Consider the following 15541-nt stretch of genomic DNA (forward strand, 5'->3'; position numbering starts at 1 on the left):
TGAGGGAGGGTGCTCAATTACGCAGGTACTTTCCCAAAACAGATGACACAAACAACTGGATTCGCTATCCTTTTCATGCCCTGCCTCCAGTCTTCTTACCGATTTCTGAACAAGAGCCTCATCAAAATTGCAACAAGCGGTTCTGTGAAAGTGGAATTTAAATCAGAAGCCACTGCCTGATTTATGGAATGGAATGCGCTCAGAGCAAATTGCGCTGTTAAGACACTGATGCCCTTTACAACCAAGTACCTATGTGAGAGTAGATTCTCGGCCCTCGCTAGCATGAAAACTAAATACAGGCACAAACTGTGTGTGGAAAATTATTTAAGACTGAGACTCTCTCCAATACAACCCAACATTGCAGAGTTATGTGCATCCTTTCAAGCACACCCTTCTCATTAACCTGTGGTGAGTTATTCACAATTTTCGATGAACAAATAAGGTTTTATATGTAATATGGTTAAAAACTAAGCTAAATTATTGATTATTATTATATTCTTATTTGTGCCCTGGTCCTATAAGAGCTCTTTGTCACTTCCCACGAGCCAGGTTAAGACAAAAACTCCCACTCATTCTTATGTTTAATAAATGTATAGTATAGTGTGTGTGTGGCAGGCTTACAATGATGGCAAAAAACAACATTTGACAGTGCGCTGACTCTGGTGCTAGAGGGGGTACGCAGCTGGAGGTTGAATGTTTGAAGGGGTACGGGACTATAAAAAGTTTGGAAACCACTGCTGTAAACGAACGGTATCCTTTCAGTTGAGCGTACTAGAGCTTTGCTTGTCTACCGGAAGTTGATGCTGTTGCTATGCAACCTCTTGCTAGCTTGTTTATTTTATGACTTCAGGTGTGTTCTTAAATTCAATCTGGAGTGCCAGAGGGCACTCAGAGTGTGTTCATAAATTCAGAGCATTGTCAGATTGTCCATTTGTAAGTTCAGGGTGTTAAGAGCGCACACTGGATGCTCTGGCTGAGGAGTAGGGTTAACCCGAGCTTTCTGGCCTTATAAAGGCAGTCAAGCACCCAAGCTAACTGGCTAGCTACTTCAAGACACAAATGAAAGAACACCTCACTGACCATTTTACTCAACCTAGCAGAGCTGGTTAGACGGTTTTCATGTTATCCAGAACGTTGGTGACTAACTGTGTTGAGTGTTCGTAAATTCACCAGTTATTCTGCGCTCTGGTACACTCAGAGGAGAATTCTCTGAAATTGGAGTAGATCGCCAGAGCGAATTTACGAAAGCACCCGAATGTCCATTGAGAATGCACAACGACTATACCACTTAGCTAAGCTAAGAATGACGGGAATAATCAAGTCAATAAACGTTGGGTAATTAGTTAGATAGCATATAGTCAATATACTGGTAAGTTTGATATATTATAAGCCAACTAACGTCAGGTAGCTAGCTAACATACCGGTACATACTGCTGTAATGATCTGCTATGTGGTTCATAAGGATAGCGTAGCTAACAAATTGTCAGCCAACATAACGTGTAAGCTAACTTACTTGAAAAGTCATTACTTTATTACATTGCTCAACATTTTCTTAACATTTGTCATAATTAGTTAAAGCAATGAATTTGTATCTGCTCTCGTTGGACTTCGGCAGCATATTTTCTGCCATTTTCTTCAAATCTGAAAACGATGTGAAGCCATGCCCATTTTCTGAAGAATTGCATTATGGGACCTAAAAGCACAGAAATAGTGTCCACTGCTTGTATACTCCGTATTTTGGCGAATGTAGTACAACATTCGGGAACTTTTGGCATACTCACTATATCCATAATATGACCAAGCACCTGTTCACCTGTTCTGGGAACAAACATTTTTAGGATGCAGAGAGGTTCTGAGAATACTCAATTTACATCACAAATAGTATGGTTAGTGTGAGTATTTGAACACAGCTCATGAGTTCAAAACATTTAACCTAATCTAGCAGTGTTATCAAAAGTCTTATTGAAACATTATTCAGAAACCTAAAATAACCTATAATTTCCATTCTCAAAGCATAAAAAATTAAATAAACTCCCAGTAAAAAGTTAAAGGAACAATAGTAAAATGTTCCCAGAACCTCCCTGCAACCTAAAAATGTATGTTCCCAGAACAGGTGAAATGTTCACTTACATTCTCAGAACGGTTAAACGGAACATTTTTAAAAACGGTCAGGTATGTATGGCTTTGTTCCCAGAACCAATGGGAAACCAAAAACTTGCGCTCCCACAACTTCCAAAGAACCAAATGTGCTAGCTGGGTAATGATAATGAACCGTATGCTCTCGATCATTAGAGGACGGATGGACAGGTTGGCTGGCCAGGGATCTCCTACTGTGATGGAGCTGCACCAAAAATAGTCCTCCTCATCATAGAATTGGGCAGATGAAAATTTGATGAGGGACAGCGTGCTGCTGAAATATTCTGTTTGCCTTTATAAGGACACCCTCTTTTGTTTGGGCCCCTGGGGGCATGGGATCCATGTAGGTTGCCATGATATTTACGCCTGAGGTGCTGCTGGTGTACAAGTAGGATCCCACACTTAGCAGCCTTTCAAAGATCCCATATCTGCAAACGTTGCTTGCTGCATACAAACCAGACATTTCCAGCCTTTTCCTAAGAGACAAATTGTCCGCAGAATAACCTTTGAAAAAACTGGCATCATTGGGGAAACAAACCAATCTTCACTTCAAATGATGCTTTACTCCCTCAATTAAACCTTTGTAAATTTACACTTCAATATTTCCCTCTACAAATAGAAACCTTTATCCAAATCTTGCTTAACATCTTTCTTCAGCAATCTGGAAGATAGAGTTTTTGACAATAAACTATAATGATAAAAGACCCAAAATGATCCTGCTGAGTGACAATTCAATTTGATTTTTTTTTACCTTTATTGCAATGCAAAGCTAATCAGAAGATTACTTTTTTATTCACAAATTGACACACTAGAAGCTCATAGTGTCAAATGGCTGTTTCATCTCATTGGGTAATGATGCTCCAACAGTAACCAACCCCCCAAAAAGTCTGTTTTATTGTCACATACACCGGATAGCAGAGCAGGCGGACTGGGGAGAGCAAGCGTGGGAGAGAGTGTGCTGTTCTCCACTCATACAGAGCTTACTTCCTGAGATGACAGCATCCTCATGTTCCAACCCCCTGAAATGTTAATTTCATTAGCCGCTTTAGGGTTGAACTGTAAGTGTTGGAGTACCAGACGGCGAGCAGTGTTTTCTATTTTCATAATTCATCTGCAACCCAAAGCTGACAACGACAGGGCAGAAAGCATGGACTGGTTAACTCTTTTATCATCCTAAGCCTGGGCTGAGCATCATTAGTCATACAATAAGCTACTCCCCTACAGGGAAACACAGAGAGAAAATAACTGTTGGAAAACTATGGTTCAGTACAGTATGTCTTGTGAACAGGCATACTGTACTGATATATTGTAGGCCTACTATACATTCAGTGACAGCAATTCCTTAAAAGGCTTTCAAATGAAAGTTATAAACAGACATAATAACACAATGCATTTCACATACATTTTCTAGAACGGTCCGTTTCTGCAGACAGTCTTGAAAATGTTGGGAATACCCAAGTGGTTGTATCACAACCGGCTGTGATTGGGTGTCCCATAGGGCGGCGCGCAATTGGCCCAATGTCGTCCGGGTTTGGCCGGGGTAGGCCGTCATTGTAAATAAGAATTTGTTCTTAACCGACTTGCCTAGTTAAATAAAGGTTAAATAAAAATATACTTTTTTAATTTGCCTCGACAAAGCAACACAAAGTTCACAGAATCACAAAATCAAGTGCTGAGTCAGCGTGATTCCACAAAATGTTACTACACTCCATGCCACTGTGTGAGTGTGTGTGTGTGTGCTATTTCATGCCGTGCACAGGTGTCATCATGCCAGCCAGGTTTCTGCTCTATCGGCAGAATCCCTCAGACAAACAAACTGTATGTGCACTAACTAAGTGACGCCTTGCAGTTTCCTCCAGAAGCATATCATTATTGATAATATTTTCAAAATGAACCTTTTCTCAACATACAGGTACAGGATTCGATGGCAGGTAGAAGAGGATGCTGTCGAGAGAGAAAGAAAGAGCTGAATCAGAACATCTTTAAAAGTAATTAAATGTACTGGCTGAGTACTGACTACACTCATCCCCTCTTAACTGCTGAAGGACATAGCAGAAAGATGAGGAAGACCAGAAAACAGAATCAGAATCTGAGGAAGAGGACTTCCCATTCAATTACAGTCCTTTGGGTTTTGATTCAGTGCTTCTGACAAAACACACTGAACATACCACTAATGATGTGATATATGATGTTTTATTTATTTTTTAATTTTTAATTTTTATTTCACCTTTATTTAACCAGGTAGGCTAGTTGAGAACAAGTTCTCATTTACAACTGCGACCTGGCCAAGATAAAGCATACCAGTGTGAACAGACAACGCAGAGTTACACATGGAGTAAACAATTAACAAGTCAATAACACAGTAGAAAAAAGAAAAAAAAAGAGAGTCTATATACATTGTGTGCAAAAGGCATGAGGAGGTAGGCAAATAATTACAATTTTGCAGATTAACACTGGAGTGATAAATTATCAGATGGTCATGTACAGGTACAGGTAGAGATACTGGTGTGCAAAAGAGCAGAAAAGTAAATAAATATAAACAGTATGGGGATGAGGTAGATAAATTGTGTGGGCTATTTACCGATGGACTATGTACAGCTGCAGCGATCGGTTAGCTGCTCAGATAGCAGATGTTTGAAGTTGGTGAGGGAGATAAAAGTCTCCAACTTCAGTGATTTTTGCAATTCGTTCCAATCACAGGCAGCAGAGAACTGGAACGAAAGGCGGCCAAATGAGGTGTTGGTTTTAGGGATGATCAGTGAGATACACCTGCTGGAGCGCGTGCTACGGGTGGGTGTTGCCATCGTGACCAGTGAACTGAGATAAGGCGGAGCTTTACCTAGCATGGACTGACCTGGAGCCAGTGGGTCTGGTGATGAATATGTAGCGAGGGCCAGCCGACTAGAGCATACAGGTCGCAGTGGTGGGTGGTATAAGGTGCTTTAGTAACAAAACGGATGGCACTGTGATAAACTGCATCCAGTTTGCTGAGTAGAGTATTGGAAGCTATTTTGTAGATGACATCGCCGAAGTCGATGATCGGTAGGATAGTCAGTTTTACTAGGGTAAGTTTGGTGGCGTGAGTGAAGGAGGCTTTTTTTTGCGGAATAGAAAGCCGACTCTAGATTTGATTTTAGATTGGAGATGTTTGATATGAGTCTGGAAGGAGAGTTTACAGTCTAGCCAGACACCTAGGTACTTATAGATGTCCACATATTCTAGGTCGGAACCATCCAGGGTGGTGGTGCTAGTCGGGCGTGCGGGTGCAGGCAGTGAACGGTTGAAAAGCATGCATTTGGTTTTACTAGCGTTTAAGAGCAGTTGGAGGCCACTGAAGGAGTGTTGTATGACATTGAAGCTCGTTTGGAGGTTAGATAGCACAGTGTCCAAGGAAGGGCCGGAAGTATACAGAATGGTGTCGTCTGCGTAGAGGTGGATCAGGGAATCGCCCTCAGCAAGAGCAACATCATTGATATGTACAGAGAAAAGAGTCGGCCCGAGAATTGAATCCTGTGGTACCCCCATAGAGACTGCCAGAGGACCGGACAACATGCCCTCCGATTTGACACACTGAACTCTGTCTGCAAAGTAGTTGGTGAATCAGGCAAGGCAGTCATTAGAAAAACCGAGGCTACTGAGTCTGCCGATAAGAATATGGTGATTGACAGAGTCGAAAGCCTTGGCCAGGTCGATGAAGACGGCTGCACAGTACTGTCTTTTATCGATGGCGGTTATGATATCGTTTAGTACCTTGAGCGTGGCTGAGGTGCACCGGTGACCGGCTCGGAAACCAGATTGCACAGCGGAGAAGGTACGGTGGGATTCGAGATGGTCGGTGACCTGTTTGTTGACTTGGCTTTCGAAGACCTTAGATAGGCAGGGCAGGATGGATATAGGTCTGTAACAGTTTGGGTCCAGGGTGTCTCCCCCTTTGAAGAGGGGGATGACTGCGGCAGCTTTCCAATCCTTGGGGATCTCAGACGATATGAAAGAACAGGCTGGTAATAGGGGTTGCGACAATGGCGGCGGATAGTTTCAGAAATAGAGGGTCCAGATTGTCAAGCCCAGCTGATTTGTACGGGTCCAGGTTTTGCAGCTCTTTCAGAACATCTGTTATCTGGATTTGGGTAAAGGAGAACCTGGAGAGGCTTGGGCGAGTAGCTGGGGGGGGGGGGGGGGGGGGGGGGGGGGCGGAGCTGTTGGCCGAGGTTGGAGTAGCCAGGAGGAAGGCATGGCCAGCCGTTGAGATGCTTGTTGAAGTTTTTTCGATAATCATGGATTTATCGGTGGTGACCGTGTTACCTAGCCTCAGTGCAGTGGGCAGCTGGGAGGAGGTGCTCTTGTTCTCTATGGACTTTATAGTGTCCCAGAACTTTTTGGAGTTAGAGCTACATGATGCAAATTTCTGCCTGAAGAAGCTGGCCTTTGCTTTCCTGACTGACTGCGTGTATTGGTTCCTGACTTCCCTGAACAGTTGCATATCGCGGGGACTATTTGATGCTATTGCAGTCCGCCACAGTATTTACACTGAGTGTACAAAACATTAAGAACACCTTCTTAATATTGAGTTGCACCCCCTTTTGCCCCTCAGAACAGCCTTAATTCGCTGAGGCATGGACTCTACAAGGTGTGGACAGCGTTCCACATGGATGTTGACCCATGTTGACTCCAATGCTTCCCACAGTTGTGTCAAGTTAGCTGGATGTCCTTTGGGTGGTGGACCTTTGGGTGTTGAAAAAGTTGAGCGTGAAAACCCCAGCAGCGTTGCAGTTCTTGACACACTCAAACCGTTGTGCCTGGCACCTACTATCGTACCCTGTTCAAAGGCACTTAAAGGGATACTTTGGGATTTTGGCAAATAGTTATTTTATCTATTTCCCCAGAGTCAGGTGAACTTGATGATACCATTTTGAGGTCTCTACATGCTAGCAGATACCCATAGACTTCCAGTCATTACGCTAACACTAGTTAGCATTGGCTTGCAAAACTACTCTAACTTCCTTCATACTGTCAACAGACATAAAAATGGTATCCACCAGTTCATCTGACTGGAAGTAGATAAAGGGTCTCATTGCCCGAAGTATCCCTTAAATCTTTTCTTGCCAATTCACCCTCTCGATGGCAAGCAAATGCTTTAAAATCCTTCTTTAACCTGTCTCCTCCCCTTCATCTACGCTGATTGAAGTGGATTTAACAAGTGACATCAATAAGGGATCATAGTTTTAACCTGGATTCAACTGGTCAGTCTATGACAATGTTTTTTACACTCAATGTAATATATCTATCATACATATATCACTACTGGCTATACTCATCCCCTCATTAACTGCTGAAGGACATAGCAGAAAGATGAGGAAGACCAGAAAACAGAAGAATCTGATGAAGAGGACTTCACACTCAATTAACAGTTCTGTCAGTTACATACCAGTAATGATATATGTACCGTATATAATTACTTGTACAATGGAAGGGCAGGCATCCATTCCCTTGTGGCTTGCCGACTCCAGACAGGGCGTGACTGAGCATTTGACCTCGCCCTCACTGAAGGCCCATTGCTGGATGTTTGACAGACAGCACTGATTGTGATGGCATAAGGATTTTTTTAGAAGCAAACTCACAAGTCTCATGAACGTTGTTTAAGTGCCCTCTCCCCTCACTCCCAACCTGCAATCATTACATTCATAATGTTTTTCCTCATACTACTGCTCCACAGCACACGACTCCGCTCTAGAAACAGAAGCTGCTCCCAAAACTAGGCCAAGTCCTGCATCATGCACAACCGATTGCAGACCAAAGCAAAAAATGTACAGAAAGACTGTAGCCTATAGACACAGTAGCAGCTGCGCACTAACTTCATCCCCACCCTTGCCTTACCCAAGACAAGAAAGTTGTGCTGAGGTCACACTGACATTTGTTCTTCTGTGCTCTACACTGACATTTGTTCTTCTGTGCCTTCAGTTGAGTCAGTTCCAGATACACGTGTCCTTTTTACCCCCACTCAAATAATGACCTTACAAGGACATAGGCAGGTAAAATAATGGTGTCAGAGACCAGCCCTTTGTCATAGTGACAGTTAAGGATATATCCCATAATACTTTTCACATCTGTGATTGGACAGGCCCATAAGGCTGAGAGTGTCACTGCTGTCACTGTCAGGTGTGACAGACTGTCATCTTAGGGAGACACTCTCTCTGGGCTCCTCGTAATATCAGCCACCCGGTCTTCTTCACAGCTCAAATCTCTCCACAGTCACAACACAGCGCAGCAACACAAGCAATGGAGAAAAGCCATTCAGAGCTCCCTCCATGCTGTGCACAAGCCTGAGAGGACACCATTTGACAACTATCTGGATGCCATGCCGACTGGACTGTCTGTGTGGATATAAATGATAGGCTGGAAAACTCTCTCCAATGGTAGAGTTCTCATTCCAACACTGCTAAGCACAGTTAACAAAGTAATGCCTGTGTTCTGTATATTACTATATTATTAACAGCCATTGTGGGCTGGGGTGGTGCATGTTTAGAGGTGGTTGGATTGGGAGGATCTGGAGAGAAATATAGTGTCTGTCCTATTGGTCTCTCCCATAATCCAATTACTTTCTAAGAGTTTACCGTCTGGATACATGTTATTATGATTATTTTTTACATGGAGCTGTTTTCCAACGGGAGAGGAAGCAGGAGATTAAAGTGCGAGAGGTTAAAATGTCACTGTCAGCTCTGCCTACAGGATCCTTGTGGAAAAAAATAAATCATGTTAGCATGCAGAGGTATTCCTCCACACTTACATAATCAGGTTGCCCATGTGTCTCCCTAGTCCCAGCCCAAGGAAATCCCCTGTTCCACAGTCCCTTAGTTAGACTGTGTGGAAGGAGGATCAGGCCTAACATTATACAGTATTACATTCTCACTACCTAGGTTTTGGAGAAGGAAAAAAATCACAGAAACCCAACAGGCAAAAGTTAGCGCCTGGAACCCTAACTTGAGACAAGCCTGTGAACTTCAAGCTTTCGTGGAAAATTATTAATTATAAACAGTTGTTAGTGTCAAGGTCCTTTTCCCCACTGTGACAGGTGCCGAAACAGGACCAAAGTTTGCACAGACCACCTCACAGAGCCCAGGCAGATAAAGACAGCATTAGTGGGGCCTCTGTCTGTCTGACACTTGGGTTTCTGCTGACAGCTTGACGTCTCCTATCATTGTGTATTAGAGGAAGGTGGGCGAGGAGGTCAGACAGATGATGGCTATGCCAATATATTACACCCAACAACTGGAGCCATCTGTCTCCTGAAACAAGATAATACTGTATGCACCAGGGTCACTCTCACACTAACCTAACGTAGCAGGCGTAAAAGATACACCTGAAACTAGATCCCCTACTTATTGGTCTTGACAAGAAGAAAAATAAATAAAAACCTCCCGACAGTTTTATCTTCTGTGCTGTTCAACCAATCCAGTAAATGTGGAGGAGGAGTTAAGATGGAGTGTCGCCTTGTTAACGTCCAAAAGTGGAAGTCGCATCACAGGCTCTCTTTCCATTTCCCCTCAAAACTGGAACATCTGGTTGTTGGGGACTGGACTCTCACCCCAATCCACCTATCAATGACAGTGTCCCTATTTCCACCCTTTATTTAATAGTTTCCTGATTGTCACAATATGATTAATTTAGATATGTGTTTGTATAATACAAACCAAGGGTTTTCAAATGCCTTCTGGACACAAATAAGCTTCACACCATAAATATTTTGTAATGTTCTATTTGTAGACTACCCGGCCAGCTCAACTTCATCCACACCAGCTGGTGATTATTTAGATATTGCCGTATCAGGCTTGTGTGTGTGTGCGGTTTAGTCGTTTTCGAAGCAGACAGATTAATTTCAGACTGTAGGATAGTAATGATCCAGTGCATGCTGAGTGACCAGAGTGGAGGTCTGAGAATGGTTTCCTTCTTTTCTTCTTGTTCTATCCTTCTTTTAACAGGCACACGGACAGAATGGGAGAAACAGATATATCTGGTTTGCTCTAGTACGCTGTTTCTCAAAATAATATGTACCATCTGAGGAAGGAGGGAGGAGGAAGGAGGGAGGGAGGAGAAGGAGCAGTGGGAGGAGAGGAGGAAGGGGAATGTGAGGTGGAGGAGTAGGGGGGGTTGGAGAAGGAGGAGGGAGAGGAGAGAAGGGGAAGAGGAGGTAGAGGAGGAGGCGAAGAGGGAGATGAGGAGAGAAAAGGAGGAGTAGGAAGAAATGAAGAGGGAGGCGAGGAGAGAAAAGGGGGAGTAGGAGAAGGAGTCAGTTCCATCCCTGTGCTGATCCCTGGGCCTGATGTCATTACAGAGCCCTGGGCCTCCTCCATCTGTGTGTGCAGTCCATTTAGGGAGGCACACACACACAGGCCATAAGGGAGGCCTGTTCCTGGTGGTTATTAGCTTAACATGTCCCTATTCCCTGATCATTATAAACCAGTGAACATCAGTCATGGGCTCTTTACCTTATCTCTCTGTGTCCATTTGACCGCTCAACTTCCCCTACCCCCATCCTCAACCCCCTCTAAAAACAATTTGCTCTTTGACGTACAGGAATAACTATTGACTGACAGCTTGTATTACAGGAGGTTTGGGCAATGCGATGATGCCCGGAGGGGCTAATTCATACATTTTTATCAATATTTATATTAGCAAAGGTTACTGATTTAGCGCTAAGATTGGATTGCTATAGATTTCACTGTCAGTAGAAAGAGCGACCGTTTCTTTGACAGTATCAAGCCGGTTTGTGTTTCAGACAATTTCCTGCACAGCTCCTCATCAGAAACCAAGACCGTGGCCACTCTTTCCTTCTGGACTATTGTATACAGTGTACACTGTACGGTATAACATTAGGACTGTGCATTTTTCCATTTGGCTACAAAAAAAGACCCTTACTCAAATATCTTTGCAAGAGATATTGTCCAATGAGACAAAGAAAGGTAAGGGTGTGTGTATTTACCTGGCTGGTACATCTATGTTGGAGATGGCGTAGAAGTATTTGAGGAGGTTGTCTCTCTGGACGTAGGTTCCCCCCAAGGCCGGCTTCAGCAACCTCAGTCTCAGGTTGGTGAAGGTGAAGAAGTCCCTCAGGCCCTTCATACTCTCCATGCGTGTGTACAGACTGTCCATATTGAGCAGTTTGGGCCCTGCGAAGATAGCAAAGCGCGCCATCACCTCAAAGCGCAGCACCTTCTCGTTCTTGGAGCCCACCCAGCGAGAGTACTGCTCGGTACAGATTACCCGAGTCACGTTTGTCGCCGACAGGTCCTGCACCCGCTTGGCGGGCATGTCGAAGGCGTCCATGCAGTCGTCGGCGTAAAACTGGTAAGGCTGCCAGGTGCGCCCTTTGTCCAGGGACTTGTCCAGCACCATGATGGTGGGGCGGCCATACTCGAAAGTGACCTGGATGTCATCGGTCAGCTCCAAGCTCTTGTTCCAGGCCAGGGAGATGTTGGCCAGCAGGGGCTCCGGGTAGCGGCTCCACGTCACCGTCTGCCAGTAGGTGATGAGGCCACTGCTCTCACGGTCCTGCATCAGCTGGGGAGGGTGAGCCAGGTCCGGGTTGGAGGCGTCACATTCGTCACTACACAGGTACGGGTTCTCCTGAAAGAGGGAAAGACAACTGGTCAGTGTTGGAAAACACTGTTCTACTCCCTTCCCTTTAGAATATAGTACACATTTACTATCTCACCATTTTATAACATTCTAAATCCATACTGAGTTTTTATTTCATCTAGCATAGTGTCTATGAATTATACAATCTAAATCCATACTGAGTTTTTATTTCATCTAGCATAGTGTCTATGAATTATACAATCTGAGAAAAAAGGGTTCCAAAAGCGTCTTTAGGCTGTTCCCATAAGACAACCCTTTTTGGTTCCAAGTAGAATCCTTTTGGGTTCTATGTAGAACCGCCTGTGGAAAGGCTTCTACATGGAGCCGAAAAGGGTTCTACCTAGAACCAAAATGGTTCTACCTAGAACCAAATACGGTTCTTTAAATGGTTCTCCTATGGGGATAGCCAAAGAACCCTTTTAGGTTCTAGATAGCACCTTTTTTTAAGTGTAGGAATGACCCCTTTAAGGTTCCCACAAGCTCACAAAGTACGCAACTGATGTTTTTGTAGTATTTATTGGTTCTTTGGAAGCCTTTGCTTATGAGAAACAAGTCAGATAATGCAAATGTTACTTTAATTTTATCTTATATAGGCTACTTCCCCCACCCTAACAAAGAAACCTGAAACAACCTGGAAACAGATTTTCCAAAACAATCTGGCCAACCTTTTTAATGGGTCCCCCTGGGACCATGTTTGTGTGTTTGTCCCAACATGTTAACACACTCAGCATATGTCTCCATTAAACACTTTGTAGGCTGTGTTTGGTGGATATCCATCTGGGAATTGCCCTGTATGCAGGAATCATTGCCTCTGGTTATAATCAACACTCATTTAATGCACATTGTGAATTAGTGTTTCCATTTAATCAAATGACATCTCTCAACAACAACAAAAACATCAGAAAGACTAATGAGATGGGTTGCATACCTAAATGTCTCAAAATAGATAGCTTCAACAGTGTTGAGGTGTAACACTACTCTACTGACACAGATGGATTACACACGGAATGGATCAACAAGGGGGGTTGCCTGCTATGTGGTCATCCCTGACCTCTAAATCCCAGTGTCAATACGTCACATTGGTCTGCAAACTGTCACACTCGTCACCAACAGTCATACTCACCCACACAGCTTCCAGGCCTGGGTTCAAATACTATTTGAATTTGTATTTGTATTTATTAAGGATCCCTATTAGCTGCTGCCAAGGCAGAAGCTACTCTTCCTGTGGTCCAGCAAAAATTAAGGCAGTAATATACAGTGCCTTGCGAAAGTATTCGGCCCCCTTGAACTTTGCGACCTTTTGCCACATTTCAGGCTTCAAACATAAAGATATAAAACTGTATTTTTTTGTGAAGAATCAACAACAAGTGGGACACAATCATGAAGTGGAACGACATTTATTGGATATTTCAAACTTTTTTAACAAATCAAAAAATGAAAAATTGGGCGTGCAAAATTATTCAGCCCCTTTACTTTCAGTGCAGCAAACTCTCTCCAGAAGTTCAGTGAGGATCTCTGAATGATCCAATGTTGACCTAAATGACTAATGATGATAAATACAATCCACCTGTGTGTAATCAAGTCTCCGTATAAATGCACCTGCACTGTGATAGTCTCAGAGGTCCGTTAAAAGCGCAGAGAGCATCATGAAGAACAAGGAACACACCAGGCAGGTCCGAGATACTGTTGTGAAGAAGTTTAAAGCCGGATTTGGATACAAAAAGATTTCCCAAGCTTTAAACATCCCAAGGAGCACTGTGCAAGCGATAATATTGAAATGGAAGGAGTATCAGACCACTGCAAATCTACCAAGACCTGGCCGTCCCTCTAAACTTTCAGCTCATACAAGGAGAAGACTGATCAGAGATGCAGCCAAGAGGCCCATGATCACTCTGGATGAACTGCAGAGATCTACAGCTGAGGTGGGAGACTCTGTCCATAGGACAACAATCAGTCGTATATTGCACAAATCTGGCCTTTATGGAAGAGTGGCAAGAAGAAAGCCATTTCTTAAAGATATCCATAAAAAGTGTCGGTTAAAGTTTGCCACAAGCCACCTGGGAGACACACCAAACATGTGGAAGAAGGTGCTCTGGTCAGATGAAACCAAAATTGAACTTTTTGGCAACAATGCAAGACGTTATGTTTGGCATAAAAGCAACACAGCTGAACACACCATCCCCACTGTCAAACATGGTGGTGGCAGCATCATGGTTTGGGCCTGCTTTTCTTCAGCAGGGACGGGGAAGATGGTTAAAATTGATGGGAAGATGGATGTAGCCAAATACAGGACCATTCTGTAAGAACCTGATGGAGTCTGCAAAAGACCTGAGACTGGGACGGAGATTTGTCTTCCAACAAGACAATGATCCAAAACATAAAGCAAAATCTACAATGGAATGGTTCAAAAATAAACATATCCAGGTGTTAGAATGGCCAAGTCAAAGTCCAGACCTGAATCCAATCGAGAATCTGTGGAAAGAACTGAAAACTGCTGTTCACAAATGCTCTCCATCCAACCTCACTGAGCTCGAGCTGTTTTGCAAGGAGGAATGGGAAAAAATGTCAGTCTCTCGATGTGCAAAACTGATAGAGACATACCCCAAGCGACTTACAGCTGTAATCACAGCAAAAGGTGGCGCTACAAAGTGTTAACTTAAGGGGGCTGAATAATTTTGCACGCCCAATTTTTCAGTTTTTGATTTGTTAAAAAAGTTTGAAATATCCAATAAATATCGTTCCACTTCATGATTGTGTCCCACTTGTTGTTGATTCTTCACAAAAAAATACAGTTTTATACCTTTATGTTTGAAGCCTGAAATGTGGCAAAAGGTCGCAAAGTTCAAGGGGGCCGAATACTTTCGCAAGGCACTGTACATTGTAATAAAAAAAGGTAACATTAAAATACATTTTACAACAGGTTTCACAATACATTAAGTGTGTGCAAATCATCTCAAATACTGTATTTGTGCTTGATTGAGCTTGCTTGTTGCAATTGAACCAATACACGATTATACAAAATGTCTTAAACCCCAGCTTCCTGGAACTCCAGACGGACAGGCATTAGATACATTTCAAATATACTGAACAAAAATATAAACACAACATGTAAAGTGTTGGTCCCATGTTACATGAGCTGAAATCAAATATCCCCAAAATGTTATATCCCTGTTAGTGAGCATTTCTCCTTTGCCAAGATAATCCATCCACCTGACAGGTGTGGCATATCAAGAAGCTGATTACACAGCATGATCATTACCCAGGTGCACCTTGTGCTAGGGAAAATAAAGGCCACTAAAATATGCAGTTTCATCACACAACACAATGCCACAGATGTCTCAAGTTTTGGGGGAGCGTGCAATTGGTATGCTGACTGCAGGAATGTCCACGAGAGCTGTTGCCAGAGAATTTAATGTTCAGTTCTCTACCATAAGCCGCCTCCAATGTCGCTTTAGAGAATTTGCCAGTAAGTCGAATCAGCTTCACAACCGCAGAACACGTGTAACCACGCCAGCCCAGGACCTCCACATCCGTTTCTTCACCTGCGGGATCGTCTGAGATGAGCCACCCGGACAGCTGATGAAACAGTGGTTTTGCAAACTGAAGAATTTCTGCACAAACTGACAGAAACCGTCTCAGGGATGCGCATCTACGTTCTTGTCATCCTCACCAGAGTCTTGACCTGACTGCAGTTTGGCGTCATAACAGACTTAGTGGGAAAATGCTCACCTTTGATGGCCACTGGCACGCTGGAGAAGTGTGCTCTTCACGG

General features: G+C 43.5%; 1 protein-coding gene across 4 annotated transcripts in view; it reads right to left on the reverse strand.

The window, feature by feature from the left end:
* The window catches only part of ntng2a (netrin g2a), a 74443-nt gene that overhangs the window by 48500 nt on the left and 10402 nt on the right, over positions 1-15541 (reverse strand). For all 4 annotated transcript variants that reach the window (XM_021605360.3, XM_090237066.1, XM_090237068.1 and 1 more), the window contains exon 3: positions 11114-11757. In XM_021605360.3, coding sequence (XP_021461035.1) covers positions 11114-11757 — 644 coding nt within the window. The remainder of the gene's footprint in view (positions 1-11113; positions 11758-15541) is intronic.

The sequence above is a fragment of the Oncorhynchus mykiss genome, chromosome 6, assembly GCF_057628025.1.
Source record: "Oncorhynchus mykiss isolate SJ-2025 chromosome 6, ASM5762802v1, whole genome shotgun sequence".
NCBI classification, from domain to species: Eukaryota; Metazoa; Chordata; class Actinopteri; order Salmoniformes; family Salmonidae; genus Oncorhynchus; species Oncorhynchus mykiss.